The 17,707-nt window shown below is 41.4% G+C and overlaps 1 protein-coding gene across 1 annotated transcript in view; it reads right to left on the bottom strand.

Moving 5' to 3' along the window:
- Nucleotides 1-295: 295 nt before the first annotated feature.
- LOC112109826 (alpha-N-acetylgalactosaminide alpha-2,6-sialyltransferase 5) overlaps nucleotides 296-17,707 on the bottom strand; it is a 94,228-nt gene continuing 76,816 nt past the window's right edge. Inside the window, exons 4-5 of the mRNA XM_024204501.1 lie at nucleotides 12,917-13,024; nucleotides 296-564 (exon numbers count right to left, since the gene is read on the bottom strand). Coding sequence (XP_024060269.1) covers nucleotides 333-564; nucleotides 12,917-13,024 — 340 coding nt within the window. The 3' untranslated portion in view covers nucleotides 296-332. The remainder of the gene's footprint in view (nucleotides 565-12,916; nucleotides 13,025-17,707) is intronic.

Consider the following 17,707-nt stretch of genomic DNA (forward strand, 5'->3'; position numbering starts at 1 on the left):
TTTTCACTATGAAAATTCAGTGGCAACGTGCTTTAAAAAACTATAATGAATTAAACATCCCATTAATGATAGTCATGTTGCTTTTTACAGATCACATACTTATACAGGAGGTGAGCTGGCTGGACAATGTTAATTATTGGATTATAATACAATTGGATACAAAATGTCCTTTTATGTATTCCTTCGCAAGAACTTCCTGAATATTGTAGCGGTTTCCACCCACAAATCCTGTTAACCTTGCTTTTTTAGATTGCCTTGCTCTTCTGCGAGGTTCAATACCCTGAAGCCTGATACAGTAGGTGATTGTGATTGCAGTCTTGTGCATTCATTCCTCAGAACACGGGTTTAATCTCCAGGTGATTTATCGTAAGTGATTCTGGTTTCCAGTCTGGTTGAAAAAAGTGAATATTGAATGTCCGTGCCCAGTTCTCAAACACTCGTTTCTCTGTGATAAAACGATGATGGCTGCCCTTTCGTCCCCGCTCGTGTGAAATGTACATTGTACATTCATCAGGTCCCAAAGGTTCATAATAATGATAAGGTACTGAAGAATGATTAGGATCCCTGTGGAAAAAAGAAAATAGATGGAAGCCCAAGATGTTCTTTGTACTGATTGAAAAAAGATGCTATCTTAAATAAGCTGGTGGGTGCAAATCATTTTTTGTCCCAGTTAAACTGAATTTCCTGCAGGTGGTATTTTTCTAGCATAGTTAAGCTGTATCTGAATGAAGCAAAGGTGGTTTTCTTTTCCCTTCCTGTTAAAAGAGTGACTCCCCTGGCTCAAAAACAAGGGAGGGTCTGCGCGCTGCAGTGCCACATTGCTGCACTGAAATTTGAAGCATGGTGCTTAAAAGAGATTTATATTCAGTTTGTAACACGAGAGGAGAGGTGCACACTGTATTGGACTGGGGGAAGGGGAGGAGTTGATCCCAGTCACTTCATTCTCTCACACCTGCTTGTGTGAATATTCTCCCAGCATGGTGCCAGGGATATAACCACACAATTTCATTAGCACTTCCCACGCATATTAGGTTGATGATGCAACCCTCTCTTGCTGACTTTTTAATCAAATGGAACCAATGCACAAATGAGTTCCTTCTATTATAGTATCCACTTTCATATACGTAGGGGGCAAAAATTAAAGCCATTCACCCAGGGCATCTCTTAGACCTTGTAACCCCATGTACATCAACCTGCAGAGATGCCACAGAGCACAACATTTTAAGTAGAGAGAGATTTATATGAGACATGGATCATTTTAACAATTTTCAACTCACTGATGGTACCTGCTACAGAAAAGGCGCTTGGTTTTAATTCTCACACCACACTTTGGTTGCCCTGTTTGATTTTCTATATCAGCCAGTATGTTGTTTTGAAAAATATACATATTACCCTCCGAAATGCCTTTAATATGGGCAAGGCTAATTTGATCTCACAAGAAAACATATCCAAGCCAGTATTACTACTGGAGCTTAAATGGAGCGTATATGACCAATGCAAAACAACTCTAATGTAGGGCTGTTTTCTGGCTGATGCAGAGCCCCCATAATTCCTCTGTGCCTCACTCCTTCCTGCCCGCAACCTTGGCCAGAATGCACTACTCTGACTATTGTGCACTGGCATAATGGTCCACACAAGGTTGTTCCAAGTTGTTGCAACTCGGAGGAGCTCTGAAGTGGCTCTAAGCTGAGCTGGCCCCGATATGGCACATGAAGAGACCAATGGAGAATCAGCGCTGGTAGCTGTAATACCAAGCTTATTACTTTCCATTTTTAAAAAAGGAACTATTTAATGTTTGATCGCAGTTTCAATCAAATATACAAAAAAAAAAATCTAAAGTATTTTGGTATTGCCCATTATTTCTATTGTATAGCATCTGTCACCTGCACAATCCTCTGGCTAATTTTCCTTATTTCACCATTCTCCATATTGTATGTGTAGCAGTAATGTAAAAAATTGCTGCTGCTTTCCATTTATCCCTTAGATTAACATTTTAATTCAATCAGTCTAGCTTTCTAATAACACAATACAATACTGAGATCAATCCTCCAGCACCACACTAACAATAAAATTGCATTTCTAAAAATAAGATTGATTCTGTTCGTATTGTACATAGCCTCACTGGAATATGTATGAGAACTAAAAAAAAAAACCCACCAACCATTAGTACTTCATCTACAGACCCCGATTTTTTTTAATTTTAAAAATCCGTGTTTATATATGTATTTAATATAGATGGTTTCATCTATCACCAAGGTAGATTTCTAGATCTCTATTTCAAATGAATGTCACACTAAGTTTATTATAAAAGGTCCAATGTATTAAAAAGAAAAATAAATCTCCTAGCTGAGTGGTTTATACTGTTGCCATAAATCTAACAGGGTATATTTTTAATGTGGTATTCAAAAAGAAAATCAGAACTACTATCTACATAGGCACGTGCATATCATTTAGATTATTGCTCCTTTACATGTAATCCCCCTCTCTCTTATCCTCCCCTCCCCACACACACTTTCTCTACTGTAAATCTGGAGTTACTCTGTTTAAATCACTGGAAATACGCTGGTGTAAAATCAGTGTGTGTGAGATCAGAATCAGGTCCATGTTATCCATCTAGTTAATACTTTTACTGTGGTAACAAATTAACTGCTTAGGGTCCACTCCTGATAAAGCTTCCAGGTTTACTGGCTCTGGCACTTCCTAGGCTTTTAAACAGCATCTTGGAGGCTGCATCATATTAAAAAGGATGGGTATCCAGCATCTTGGATTAGACAGGAATTCCTTTTTCTCATCATATGGAAAGATAAAAGCCTATTAGGAAGATACCCCCTATTTAAAGAGGTTAGTTCAAAGCTACAGTTGTAGAAACAAATGTAGACTTCAGGGTCTGGAGTTGGGACCTGGATGGTCCCAAGAACTTGGAACAGAAGAGCAAATGAAACAAAGAAATTATTTGTATTATGTCTCTTGGGTGAAAGTGATCATGAAATCATAGAGTTTGAAATTCTAAGGAAGGGTAGAAGGGAGTACAGCAAAATAGAGAATGGATTTCAGGAAGGCGGATTTTGGTAAGCTCAGAGAGCTGATAGGTAAGGTCCCATGGGAATCAAGACTGAGGGGAAAAACAACTGAGGAGAGTTGGCAGTTTTTCAAAGGGACATTATTAAGGGCCCAAAAGCAAGCTATTCCGTTGGTTAGGAAAGATAGAAAACGTGGCAAAAGACCACCTTGGCTTAACCACGAGATCTTGCATGATCTAAAAAATAAAAAGGAGTCATATAAAAAATGGAAACTAGGACAGATTACAAAGGATGAATATAGGCAAACAACACAGGAATGCAGGAGCAAGATTAGAAAGGCAAAGGCACAAAATGAGCTCAAACTAGCTATGGGAATAAAGGGAAACAAGAAGACTTTTTATCAATACATTAGAAGCAAGAGGAAGACCAAAGACAGGGTAGGCCCTCTGCTCAGTGAAGAGGGAGAAACAGTAACAGGAAACTTGGAAATGGCAGAGATGCTTAATGACTTCTTTGTTTCGGTCTTCACCGAGAAGTCTGAAGGAATGCCTAACCTAGTGAATGCTAATGGGAAGGGGGTAGGTTTAGCAGATAAAATAAAAAAAGAACAAGTTAAAAATCACTTAGAAAAGTTAGATGCCTGCAAGTCACCAGGGCCTGATGAAATGCATCCTAGAATACTCAAGGAGGTATCTGAGCCTCTAGCTATTATCTTTGGAAAATCATGGGAGATGGGAGAGATTCCAGAAGACTGGAAAAGGGCAAATATAGTGTCCATCTATAAAAAGGGAAATAAAAACAACCCAGGAAACTACAGACCAGTTAGTTTAACTTCTGTGCCAGGGAAGATAATGGAGCAAGTAATTAAGGAAATCATCTGCAAACACTTGGAAGGTGGTAAGGTGATAGGGAATAGCCAGCATGGATTTGTAAAGAACAAATCGTGTCAAACCAATCTGATAGCTTTCTTTGATAGGATAACTAGTCTTGTGGATAAGGGAGAAGCTGTGGATATGGTATACCTAGACTTTAGTAAGGCATTTGATACGGTCTCGCATGATATTCTTATCGATAAACTAGGCAAATACAGTTTAGATGGGGCTACTATAAGGTGGGTGCATAACTGGCTGGATAACCGTACTCAGAGAGTTGTTATTAATGGTTCCCAATCCTGCTGGAAAGGTATAACGAGTGGGGTTCCGCAGGGGTCTGTTTTGGGACCGGCTCTGTTCAATATCTTCATTAATGACTTAGATATTGGCAAAGAAAGTACGCTTATTAAGTTTGCAGATGATACCAAACTGGGAGGGATTGCAACTGCTTTGGAGGACAGGGTCATAATTCAAAATGATCGGGACAAATTGGAGAAATGGTCTGAGGTAAACAGGATGAAGTTTAACAAAGACAAATGCAAAGTGCTCCACTTAGGAAGGAACAATCAGTTTCACACATACAGAATGGGAAGAGACTGTCTAGGAAGGAGTACGGCAGAAAGGGATCTAGGGGTTATAGATGACCACAAGCTAAATATGAGTCAACAGTGTGAAGCTGTTGTAAAAAAAGCAAACATGATTCTGGGATGCATTAACAGGTGTGTTGTGAGCAAGACACGAGAAGTCATTCTTCCACTCTACTCTGCGCTGGTTAGGCCTCAACTGGAGTATTGTGTCCAGTTCTGGGTACCGCATTTCAAGAAAGATGTGGAGAAATTGGAGAGGGTCCAGAGAAGAGCAACAAGAATGATTAAAGGTCTTGAGAACATGACCTATGAAGGAAGGCTGAGAGAATTGGGTTTGTTTAGTTTGGAAAAGAGAAGACTGAGAGGGGACATGATAGCAGTTTTCAGGTATCTAAAAGGGTGTCATAAGGAGGAGGGAGAAAACTTGTTCACCTTAGCCTCTAAGGATATAACAAGAAGCAATGGGCTTAAACTGCAGCAAGGGAGGTTTAGGTTGGACATTAGGAAAAAGTTCTTAACTGTCAGGCTGGTTAAACACTGGAATAAACTGCCTAGGGAGGTTGTGGAATCTCCATCTCTGGAGATATTTAAGAGTAGGTTAGATAAATGTCTATCAGGGATGGTCTAGACAGCATTTGGTCCTGCCATGAGGGCAGGGGACTGGACTCGATGACCTCTCGAGGTCCCTTCCAGTCCTAGAATCTATGAATGTATGAATCTTCCCTCTCTCTCCTTGTGCCTGTACCTTGAGTTTAATTCCCATGGATCTTATTCTTTGCTTTGTTTGATGGCTTCCATAGCAGGCCAATCTTTCCTATGTAGGTAGGCCTATATCTTGTGCTGGATGGGGCCCATAGTTACCTCATAACAATGTGTTATTTTAGACCCAGATCCTGTGAATAACGCCACACTGGCTTCAGTGGAACTCTGTACAGGTACAGATGTATATTCATGAGCAGTCACTTCCAGGATCGGGTTCCAGAAATTCCAGGTTATTCCATTTAATACAATGGTGACTACTAGAAATGGGTCTGAACCAAAACCAGTTATAGGAACACACCAAACTCAGGGGAAGGGAATATCCAGATTTGTATCATAACAACTTTGGCCCAGATCTTCAAAGGGATCCCCAATGGGAGTTAGGTGCCTAAATACATTTGAGCACCTGGGCCTTTGTGTTTAGTCTCTTCTTCTCTCATAGAAGCCAAACCTAAATCCCAGTTCCAAAGACCCCTGAACTTCAGGAGAGCTGGGTTTGGATCTGAACTCTGTGGCTTGAGTAACTACACAGTAACCCAACTTAACTGTACCATGTTCTCTCCTAACTGCAATTAACTTGTGTCACCAGCAAATGAAATGCATGAGTAATCTCTATCAGGAAATTGCTAGTCATCTCATTTATTAATATTAAAACAGATGCTATTTTACCACTGCCTGATACTGGACATTAATCAGTATTTTGTCAGTTAGCATGCATATTAATATCACAGCTGGGAGGGAGCTGTTGGATGGCAGTTTGTAAAATATACTATACTTTTCCACTCATAGCATGCCAGCGCTGACACACAATAAGCACTTGTATCTGGCGTCAATCATTTACTTTTTGCCACTTCAGTGCACATGTTTCCACAGATGGTATCCACCCACACTGGTACCTGAAAATACAGCAAACAGTGTTTGCATTGAAAGGAATGAAGCAGAAAAACAAGGCCATCCCATCTCCCGCTCCAGTCAATCTCTTCCTTTACAAATTAAAAGTGGCTGTAAATCAGCCATGCAGAATTATACTTGCTCACTTGGGGTGAGTACTATATATATTTTGAAGGGCGAATAAAATGTCATTATTCTTTATCATCGTCAATCACCATGTTGAAGTATGGACAAGCAGATTTTGTGCTTCGGCTGTTAAGTTTTCTGGACAATTTTGCCTCCTCTCTCCAGTGCCCTGCCCCCTTTGGAATCTAATTTCTAGTCTATTAAAATTGTTCCAAACACCTTTATACATTTTGCTCCTGATTATATAGGATGGAATTGTGCAGCCCTTACTGAGGCAGTGCTCTCACTGAGGTCAGTGAGTAAGGACTGAAGGAGATAACCCACTATGAATAGTGGCCATACAATTGGGAATAAAATGCATAACTCTAGACAACATAACTAGGAACAATAGCTACTTGATTTAAGGCAGTTGGGGGTGGGACAGAGTAAGAAGCCAGAGTCAGAGGTGGTGGCCAAAGGAATAAATTACAGAACTTTAAACATCAATTTGCCTAAATTTCCACAAATGAGAAATGACCTGACAGCCAAACAAGAGAATTCTTGATAGGAAAATATCATTTTTTTACCTGACTCTAAATGGCCTCTATGTATATGCCTCTGGTTGTGCAATTAAAACAGTGGTCAGAATAAGCTCTAGTGTGGGAAGATCTCCACAGATCCATGCCGGGGCTCTCCTCAGGCAGAGCTCCTCCCAAAATGCGGAAAGCAGCAATGTGTATGGTGCCAGCCTCCCTCACCAGAAAAGGTTTGGTGGGGTTGCAAGTGGAGCAGGAGCCTGGTGGTTCTCTCTGGCACCATTCCGAGATTGTCTCAGATTTCCTATCAGGAGTTAATGCTGCCAGAAATAACATCAACCCTCTTGTGTCCTTCCAGCAGATGCTACTGGGCAGCCAGACGCTTGGGTATATCTGTCTGCACTGCAAACTAAGACCAGGCTGAGACTCAGGTTTAAGCCCAAGCCCCACTGTGTCCACACACAAATCAGTCTGACTTGCATCAGCAAACACTCAGGAGCCAAGGCCTAGGACCCTGCTAGGAGGGTTCTCAGAGCCTGAATCCTACTGTGACTTGGGATAAACCCTGTCATTTTGCAGAGTGGATGCAGGTCAAACCACCGACCTGAGGTGTAAGGTCTGTGTAGTGCAGAAGAGATGCATTAGCACAGCTGTGAAACCCGGATCCAGCAACTGTAAACACAGGTTTACAATGCAGTGCGGATGCTCAAGCATGGGCTAGGAAACACTACTCCACTTGTGAGTCTGCAAGTTTGGGTCCCACAGACCGGGGCTTAGTGTGCAGTGTAGACATACCCAAGGGGACCCAGCAAATGGCAGTGCAGCTCCTGGAACTGGGTTGCAATGGGAGCCAGTAGAGACAGGAACATCCACACAGAATGCCTCCTGTCTCTGGGGAAGAATGACACTTCCTTGTGTGCCCAGGATCACGGAATTAGTAGATCTCATTTTTGTGAATTCTACAGGAACCCAAATCCCTCACTTTGCAAGGACAATTAAAGGAAGCACTGTGAAATGTGGTGTATTTCTGCTCTTTTGACTTCTTCCAAGGGCTTCTCTACAGAAGCGGGAGATCTGACCCCAAGTCCATTATGGGCTGGAATTTGCTTCCTGAACACTCAAAATCAGAGTAGGTGACCTTCCTCCTTAATTTTCTTTTGGGGCAAGAGTAGTGTATTCTCTGTGCTAAACCTTTGCTATGGGGACTTAAGCAGGTTATCATCTTACTACTGGAATACTCAATAACTTCAGCACATCCCTATCCAAGCAGCAATCTGTAAGTCAGATACTCACATAGAGTGGCATAAGAGCAACATCAGGGCACCTTAGGGTATGTCTACACTGCAATTAAAATCCCACAGCTGGCACCTGTCAGCTGTCTCAGGCTTGTGGGAGTCGGGTTAAGGGGATGTTTAACTGTGATGTAGACGTTCGGGCTTGGGCTGGTGCCCGGGCTCTTGGACTCCACAAGAGAGGAGGATCTCAGAGCTCGGGCTCCAGCCCAAGCATCTACATCGCAGTTAAACATCCCCTTATCACGAGCCCCTTTGTCCAAGTCAGCTGACATGAGCCAGCGGCAGGTGTTTAATTGCAGTGTAGACACACCCTTCGCTTTTGATAAAATCCAGTAATATTATGACTAAGGTGAACTATTCTATCTTACATATGGATCTATTGCATAACACCAGAAAATCACAATACTCAGGTCAACCATTCCACTTTCAATTGCAACTACCAACACACGTAAATATTAAATTTAGTAAATGTACAAAATGATTTATACACCTAAGTGTTGTTCATGTTGACAATGAAAATCTTCTCATTCTGAGGAAAAATTCCTTCAAACAGAATTTGTTTCCCTCTGTCCTGGTAGAAAGAAGTTTGGTTACTTATCTTAAGCTAATAATTTTTATAGAAACAACTGTGTAATATTTATGATTCCTCTGAAATGTCCTTCACATTACAGATGTGATATTAATTTAGTTCCATGACAGTGATCATTACTCTGCTAATTAATACTTTAAAAAATGGGTAAGAGGAATTGTAAATTTGGTTTTATTTTAATTCTGAATATAAATATGAATATTAGACATTCAATTTTAATATATTTGTATTTGCTATTCAACTAAATAATCAGCAATACATTCGAAGGATTTTAATCTGGAAAATAATGAAAACATACTTTATTGCAAATTTATACTGTGTTGGACCTAAAATACATTGTTCCTAATGTACCACAGGAACACAACTCTAAAGTCCAGCCTTTTGTACACATTTCTAGTAGTAGACAATAGTTAATGGCACTATACTGTATTTTGTAACCATTTATTGGAAAATAAGAATCACGCTTTATTTGCTACAATATTTTATTATTTAATGAGCAGACTAAGGACAAATCAGACAGTTCAGGTTGTATTTATGGGAGCACTGGGTTCTTCTCAAGGGCCTTTGTAGATGACCTTCCCCAGAGTTAGTCTCTACAGCACAGATGTAGGCTGTGCCCTTTAATAAGGATAGATTAAATTCTACTGCTTATTAAACTACTTTTTCCCATCTTTATGAGCAGGTAAATGAACCGCTGTACCATAATTTGTTCACTGAACTATAAATATTAACCATGTATATAAAAGAGGCTAAAACTATATTACCCTAAATTAAAAAAAAAAAAAAAAAGTAAGAGGACCAAAAAATGACACCGTGGTTAAACAGAGTAAAAGAGACGGTTAGAGACAAAAAGACATATTTTAAAAATTGGAAGTCAAATCCTACTGAGGAAAATAGAAAGGAGCATAAACTCAGGCAAGTCAAGTGTAAAAGTATAATTAGGCAGCCAAAAAATGGATTTGAAGAGCAATTAGCAAAAGAAACAAAACCTAAACAGCGAATGTTTTTAAAGTACATCAGAAGCAGGGAGCCTGCCAAACAATCAGTGGGGCCACTGAGTGATTGAGGTGCTAACGGAGCACTCAAGGACGATAAGGCCATTGCGGAGAAGCTAAATGAATTCTTTGTATTGCTCTTCACTGCAGAGGATGTGAGCAAGAGTCCCACACCTGAATCATTGCTTTTAGGTGACAAATCTGAGGAACTGTCCCAGCTTGAGGTGTCAATAGAGGAGTTTTTGGAACAAACTGATACATTAAACAGTAACAAGTCACCAGGACCAGATGGTATTCACCCCAAGAGTTCCAAAGAAACTCAGATATGACACTGCAGAACTACTATCTTTGGTATGTAATCTGTCACTTAAATCAGCCTCTGTACCAGATAACTGGAAAATAGCTAATGTAACACCAATTTTGTAAAAAAAAAAAAAAAAAAAATAAACTATAGTAAAGAACAGAATTTTCAGACACATAGATGAACATGATAAATTGGGGAAGAGTCCACATGGCTTTTGTAAAGGGAAATCATGCCTCACCAATCTATTAGAATTCTTTGAGGGGGTCAACACACATGTGGACAAGGAGAACAGGAGTACTTGTGGCACCTTAGAGACTAACAAATTTATTTTTATTTTATTTGAGCATAAGCTTTTGTGGGCTACAGACCACTTCATTGGATGCATAGAATAGAACAAATAATAAGGAGATATATATACACATACAGAGAACATGAAAAGGTGGGAGTTGCCCTGATGGCGTGGCGGGCTCATTCACCTGCACATCTACCAATGTGATATATGCCATCATGTGCCAGCAATGCCCCTCTGCCACGTACATTGGCCAAACCGGACAGTCTCTACGCAAAAGAATAAATGGACACAAATCTGACATCAGGAATCGTAACATTCAAAAACCAGTAGGAGAACACTTCAATCTCTCTGGTCACTCAGTAACAGGTTAAAGGTTGCCAGGGGATGTTGTGAAGGCCAAAAGTATAACTGGGTTCAAAGAAGAATTAGATAAATTCATGGACGATAGGTCCATCAATGGCTATTAGCCATGATGGTCAGGGACATAACCCCCTGCTCTTGGTGTGACTAAACCTCTGACTGCCAGAAGCTGGGACTGGATCATTTGATGATTGCCCTGTTCTGTTTATTCCCTTTGAAGCATCTGGCACCAGCCACTGCCAGAAGACCGGATACTGGATAGATGGGCCATTGGTCTGACCCAATATGGCCATTCTTATGTTCTTATATAAACAGTAGAGAATCATAGAATATCAGGGTTGGAAGGGACCTCAGGAGGTCATCTAGTCCAACCCCCTGCTTAAAGCAGAACCAATCCCTAACTAAATCAAATATCAATATTATAGTATCTTATAATTTAATATTATGCCACTTTGTTACAGTACATTAATTCTTATGAACATTTTACACACGGTCACAGTGAAGATGTTAAGCTCTCTGGACCAGGGATTGCCCCTTTTTTTTTACCTATATGCATGTACCCCAACAAAGCAGACTTAATCTTTCCTTCAAAGGGGTTGCCTTGCTTTACACTGAATTACAGTAGTACGCAGATTTATGACTTATAAATTCATAAGGATTGCTTCACTTACCGCCAGAATGCAACCACTTCTGGGATAGGACATGGCAGCCATTATAATGGTGCCAGGAACTTTACAGTTTTAGAGTAGGAAGTGAAGAAGGTCTTATCCAATTGAATTGGCAGGAGAGCTCAAGTAGGCGGAGTGTAATGGAAGTTGTTTATGATATCCGTAGTATCTGATCTCGTCTGATGCTTTCCTTGAAGAGCTCTTTGTGAAATTTAGGAGCTCTGGTAGGGACAGCCCAAGTTACAGTCATTAATGTTCTGTTAGAAATACATAAAGATTCTCACCACATACAATTTGGTGTTGACATTGCCTATGGTAAAGATCCTGTCAATAAGCTGCTACTTCTTCATGGTCAGCACAAATGCAAGGTCTTGAATGGTCATTTTTAATGCTCAAAAGAATTAAAACAAAAGAAACTCTACCTCCATGATACAATGAGCCAACGCAGCTCTGTAATCTTGCTTTCCTTGCCACTGAAAGTTATTTTACTGATAAACCTGACTTCAGTGAAGTCAGTGAGTTTGCAGCAGAAAATTCAATGAAGTACCCACTAGTTCAAATGGGGAGTGAGCGATGAAAAGTTGTACTGAATCCCTTCCCCTTGTTGCATATGAACACTGAATGTGGCCCAAGATAAACTGTAGTTGTGAAATGGCTCAGTATTGATTTTTGTAGCAAGTTACCTCTCATTGAACTTACACCTGTTACCGCACAGTCAACTTGTGGAACTCCTTACCTGAGGAGGTTGTGAAGGCTAGGACTATAACAGTGTTTAAAAGAGAACTGGATAAATTCATGGAGGTTAAGTCCATTAATGGCTATTAGCCACGATGGGTAAGGAATGGTGTCCCTAGACTCTGTTTGTCAAAGGGTGGAGATGGATGGCAGGAGAGAGATCACTTGATCATTACCTGTTAGGTTCACTCCCTCTGGGGCACCTGGCATTGGGCACTGTTGGAAGACAGGATACTGGGCTAGATGGACCTTTGGTCTGACCCAGTACGGCTGTTCTTATGTTTTTATGTTTTTATGTTCTGTACCAAACTTTCTAACACTAGCCAGTTTCACTGGAAAAAATCTGAGTGCTGCCTCTTTCACCTGCAAACCACATTTGCATGCACAAGATAGCTAATAGCAAGAGTAATCATCCATTTTACATGTGCAAATTCAGATTTTGAGGGGGCAATGTAGGTGGCCAGTGTTCCAGATGTGTAGGGCTTCCATGTCAGGGGAACCGGGATCTTAATTTTGGTTTCATAAATCGTTCAGTTTAGAAACTAGTCAAACTGTCAGAGCTTCCCTCCTTCTATAATGAAAAATCCCTTCAGAGGAGGATTGAAACTAATATTTTCCAGATTAATTTCATGCCAATTATTGCATTAGTTTTAGCTGATAAATATTCAAAGGCTAAAAGACACCAACAAGATGGATTAATTCTCCCACTGTAAGAATAAAAACATTTAATATTTTATATACCAGAATTAAATGCTGTTTGTTGTTTCTTGAACCAGATCCTGGGACATGTTAATTAATTGCTTCAAGAGGACTGTAGACATATTTCTTGGAAACAAAATTAAAGATTTCAATATTTATCTCCAATGTTCAACCTGGCTAGCAAATAATGCTTCCAAAATACATCTTACCTGCAGAAATCTGGTGGCACCATGCCATAAACATTTATCCTGTCACAGAGTTCTAATGCGATAGTCATTGTGAACCATCCTGTGCTAAGCCAAGTGTTGGATATCTTCCTAAAAGTAAAAACATAATTAAGTTTCCAGGGTGACAAATCATTCTTGAAATATCTAAAGTAATTTCTGGGCAGTTTTCTCCATTCTTGTGAAAGGTTATGAAAATTGGGCAACCAACACCTCTTTTGCTGTCATTAATTTTGGGCACAGAAACATTAATATTTTTGTGACATTTATCTTAAGCAACTGTAGCCTCCAAACCTGTGTTTATATTCTGATACTAGTTAACTACCAGAAAAATACCCTGTATCGATAATTGCTTAATGGAAGCCATCACCCAAATGCATGGTGACACAGGATGCCATTTAGAGCTGGTCCCATTATGTATGTCTACACAGCCTGTGGCAGCAAGCCTCCCAGCTCAGGGCTTGCACTAGTGCTCTAAAAATAGCTGTGTAGACAGTGCTTTGAAGTTGTGGCTGTGGGACCCGAGCACGTCCCCACCCAAGCAACCAGGGCCGGCTCCAGGCACCAGCTTCTCAAGCAGGTGCTTGGGGCGGCCGTTCCGGACAGGGGCGGCAGTTCCAGGTATTCGGCGGCAGTTCGGCGGACGGTCCCTCACTCCGCCTGGGAGTGAAGGACCTCCCGCCGAATTGCCGCGGCAGGTCGCGATCGCGGCTTTTTTTAGATCGCGATTGCGGCTTTTTTGTTTGTTTGTTTGTTTGTTTTGTTTTGGCTGCTTGGGGCGGCCAAAACCCTGGAGCCGGCCCTGCAAGCAACTTCAAAGTATTTTCTGCACAGCTATTTTTAGCACTAGCCCAGATCTGTTGACCCCAGAGGCTCGCTGCCAAGAGCTATGTAGACAGGCACAGAATTTCAGTGGGACCAGGATTTGCCCCCAGGAGCTCAATCCAGCCAAAATGAGCTTTTGCAAGTGCTGGTCTGTGGACATGTCTCAGCCACTCTGTGTTCCATGCCTGAGAATTTTAATTGTGATTCTTAGCAGGGAATCTCCTTTCTTCAGTGACTAAAGCCATTGCCATCCATTAGCCATAACATGACACCTCTTGCACAAGATCAGAGACTCTGACTCCACCTAGCCTGAGTGTCATTAATGGCATCTGGGATCTTTGAACAACAATGTGGGATTCCATTTGAGGAGTAACCCAGATATCCTAATGTGGCTGGCTCCTCCCTGGCTAACTGAACATCTGTAAACTGGGGACAGTCTTTAAAAGGGGCATAGCTGATTCCACTCTTGGGTGTCTATTTGACTTACAGGTTCATTACTGAGGCTTCCAAGGAACCATTTATGCCATCTATTAGCCTCAACCCCTTACTATTGATGAGGAGGCCAATGGCTAGCATAAATTAGTCTACTTGACTCACCTCAGGAATGGACTTGTCCACTATGGGAGAACAATAAAGACAGCAGCCCTTCCTTCCATCCATGTATGCTCCCATCATCATGGTATTTGGGCAGAGAATTTCATGCCATGAAAAGTCAATCTCTCTCCAGCTAAAATTCCACAGCTATCAGGGCCCATTTTCTAGCATTCTATGGCTTCTGGCATAGGGGGAGTGTTTTAAACAACACTTTACCACCACCTCTGATGTGTATCAGGTTGGGACTGCTGTAGTCCATCCGTGCCATCCCACACCTCACTCCACCAGCAGTTGATCATGAAGATTATCGCAGAAGGAGGACAGTCTTCTAGTTAAGGCACTGGCTGGGGACTCAAGAGATTGGGGTCAAATTCCTGGCTCTACCAATGACTTCTTGTGTCTCATTGGGCAAGTCACTTAAGGCAAGATTCCAAGCCCCTTACTCATATTGGTAGGCCGATTTACATTAAAGTTTACTGGTGCAAAAATCAATGGGACTGCTCATATGAGGAATTGTTCCTCAATCTGACCTTTAATTTCCTGTGCCTCGGGTCCTCATCTGTAAAATGGGGATAGTAATACTTCCTTTCTCCTACCCTATGTTCTGCCATGTCTATTTAAAGTGTAAGCGCTTTGGGGCAGGGAGTGGTTTCTCACTATGTGTATAGGCAGCATCTAGCACAATGGGGCCCTAATCTCAGTTGGGGCCTGTAGGCATTATTGCAATACAAATAATAATTTTCCAGCTCAGAGGTGGAGGAGGAAGGGATAAGGACTCAAGGGGGAGAATTTGTTTGCATGGCACAGAAGTGAGAGATTTGGGGGAAATAGATTGTTCTCAACAGACAAGATTCCCCCAACGTCTAGGGTTTGCACAGCTCAGAAAACCCAGGGCATTTGTCAGAAGGGTCTGGCCCTTTTAGGTTAGACAATTATTATGTTAGTTACTGTAACTCTCGAGGTTTCAATAAATAGGAAAAATAAAGGAATTTAAACAAACTTTAAATAAAAGACAATCAATGAGCATAAAGAATTTAAATCTGAAAACCTGTTCAAGTACCACTGTTAATGCTTCCATCTCTCTAAATGCCACCTCTGCAGTATTACAGTATAGAAATAGGGTTACATTGTCTTGCCTTTTCATAAAAGATTTTAACAAGAGTCCAACAAAAGAATATCTACTGTTTTTACTTCTAATCAGCTGTAATGAAAGAATACGAAGAGCTGTCATGTGCTTATTAGGGGGAATTATCAGATATTCTTTTATATGATGAACTAACACACTGTGCTGATAATTCTGTAGTGCACACTAAATTACAATTAAAGGCCTTTCTGCTCCACCAAAATCTCATTTATAATCTCTATGGAAATACTCTTCCTGAAGTTATTTCATTTACGCTTCCTTTATCTAATTACTGTAATATTGGTTCTGAATCATATTTTCTTAATGTACCCTTATTCAATTACAAAGTTATTTTCAAGTACAGTTACTTTGTAATATCAAAGTATATTGCTCTGCAGCCTCTGTCATTTGCCATACTATTTCATTGGTGACATTTTCTGAAGGTTTTCCTTCAGTTTTAAAAATCAGTCCTTTTTTTATAAAGCACAATACATCCAATTATCCTTTTTCTCATAACACTAAAGACAGAAATGGATGGCTTGATTATTGCTTCCTTGCAATCAGATTTCTCCCCCTTTGTTTTTTGCAGTCAATAACTCAGTAGTACTCAATAGAAAAAAAAAAGTACACTGAGTAGAGAACATTCTGGGTTACACCATCTTCTGTTCCTGCACCCACAGCTCTGTAATTGACTTTTTTTTCTACAAATTCCTTCCTGCCCATATTTCCTTTCATCTTCCTTCCTCCTTCCTTTCTGCTGCCTTTTCATTTATTTTCATCTCTTGTTTTAATCTTCTTAGTCCTTCAAGTAGGTCAGAGGTGTCCTCTAAAGGAGCATTTCTTGTACAGTGGCGTGTGCACCTTCTTCTTACCAACAGAACCTGTTTGTAAGACCGAATGCTAAGGATCCGAGTGCCCTTGGTTCCCACTGGGAGCTGAGGGTGCCCAGAACTGGGCTCCCAATAAACTCAGCTATAGGGTAATTAAAGGACAAAATTCCTTCAGGAGGTTTTCACTTCTCCTACAGGACAAGACGGAGCTCTGATCAGATGTGACTGCAGAGGTGTAAAAAGCCCTCACTCTGTGCACACAAAGAGCCTGCTCAGATCCCTGCTGCGTGCAGGATATCCCCACTGCAAGTGAGGAGGCATGATTCCACCCTCCCCCGTGTGTAGCCAGCAGAGCTGGCCAGACAGCAGGGCAAGACGTATCCTGCATCTCAAAAAGGGGTGCTACATCTTACTTTCTCTAGAGCAAGAGGGGGTCAGGGGAGGTATTGTGACTGGGAGGATACAGCACTGCACTGCCCGATAGGCAGAGCGTGAGCCTAAATGCCCCATCTAGCCCACAGTGATGCTTCATTACACTTGCTGTTAAGTTTCACTCCCCTGAATACTGGGGATGCAGCTAATTCCATACATCCTCCAAAAAAGTGTTAAATGCACAATTCCCTGGGGATTGTCAGATTCCCCTTCTTCTCTGCTCTGGCTGAGCAAACTAGGAAAGGGAAGAGTTTTTTCTGTGCTGGTAGAGCCGCCCCCCAGCTGTCGTTTCCCACTGCAATTACAGTGAATGAAGAGAGGCCTCTAAGGTGAACGTGAGAGGATCTTTAACAAGTAGGCCTAGACATAGTTACATTATGCTTATACCGGCAAGGCCGGTCCACACCTCCAGAGCCACTGAGGATTCCCTGACAGTGGAGCCAGTGTAGGAGAGGCAAGATTTAGGGGGCAGTACTGCATCCCCTGTGCAGAGCCCTAGCCTATGGGGGACTCTTAGGTAGCAATGCACAAGGTAGGCTGGGGCCAGAGGATACATTGTATCTTGGTTGCAGTGGTCCTTTACCTTACAGTGTGGGCTTGTAAAGGGCATGGACAGCTACCTATCATTATTATTTATTATCTGTATTGTGGTAACGCCTAGGTGCCCCCGTCATGGACCATGCCCCCATTATACTAGGTGCTGTACAAACACAGAACCAAAAGACGGTCCCTTCAGCCAATAGGGTGTAATAGTCTGCCATGGAGTGGCTCTGCCTCTGCCCCTGCCCTGCAGCCTGGAAGACAGGACACATCCCCCACATCCCCTGTGGTTGCCCCAGTACTAAGACCAGCTGCATGGGCTGGACTTTGCAGTAAGTTTCTAGGTGAGGAAAACTGTTCACAATGACTTACTGCACTGTGTACTCACCTCTTCATTTGTATCAAAGTGGGGACCTTGTACCATTTTTACTG

This window comes from Terrapene carolina, unplaced genomic scaffold (genome assembly GCF_002925995.2).
Source record: "Terrapene carolina triunguis isolate 2854851 unplaced genomic scaffold, T_m_triunguis-2.0 Scaffold210, whole genome shotgun sequence".
In the NCBI taxonomy this organism is placed as follows: Eukaryota; Metazoa; Chordata; order Testudines; family Emydidae; genus Terrapene; species Terrapene triunguis.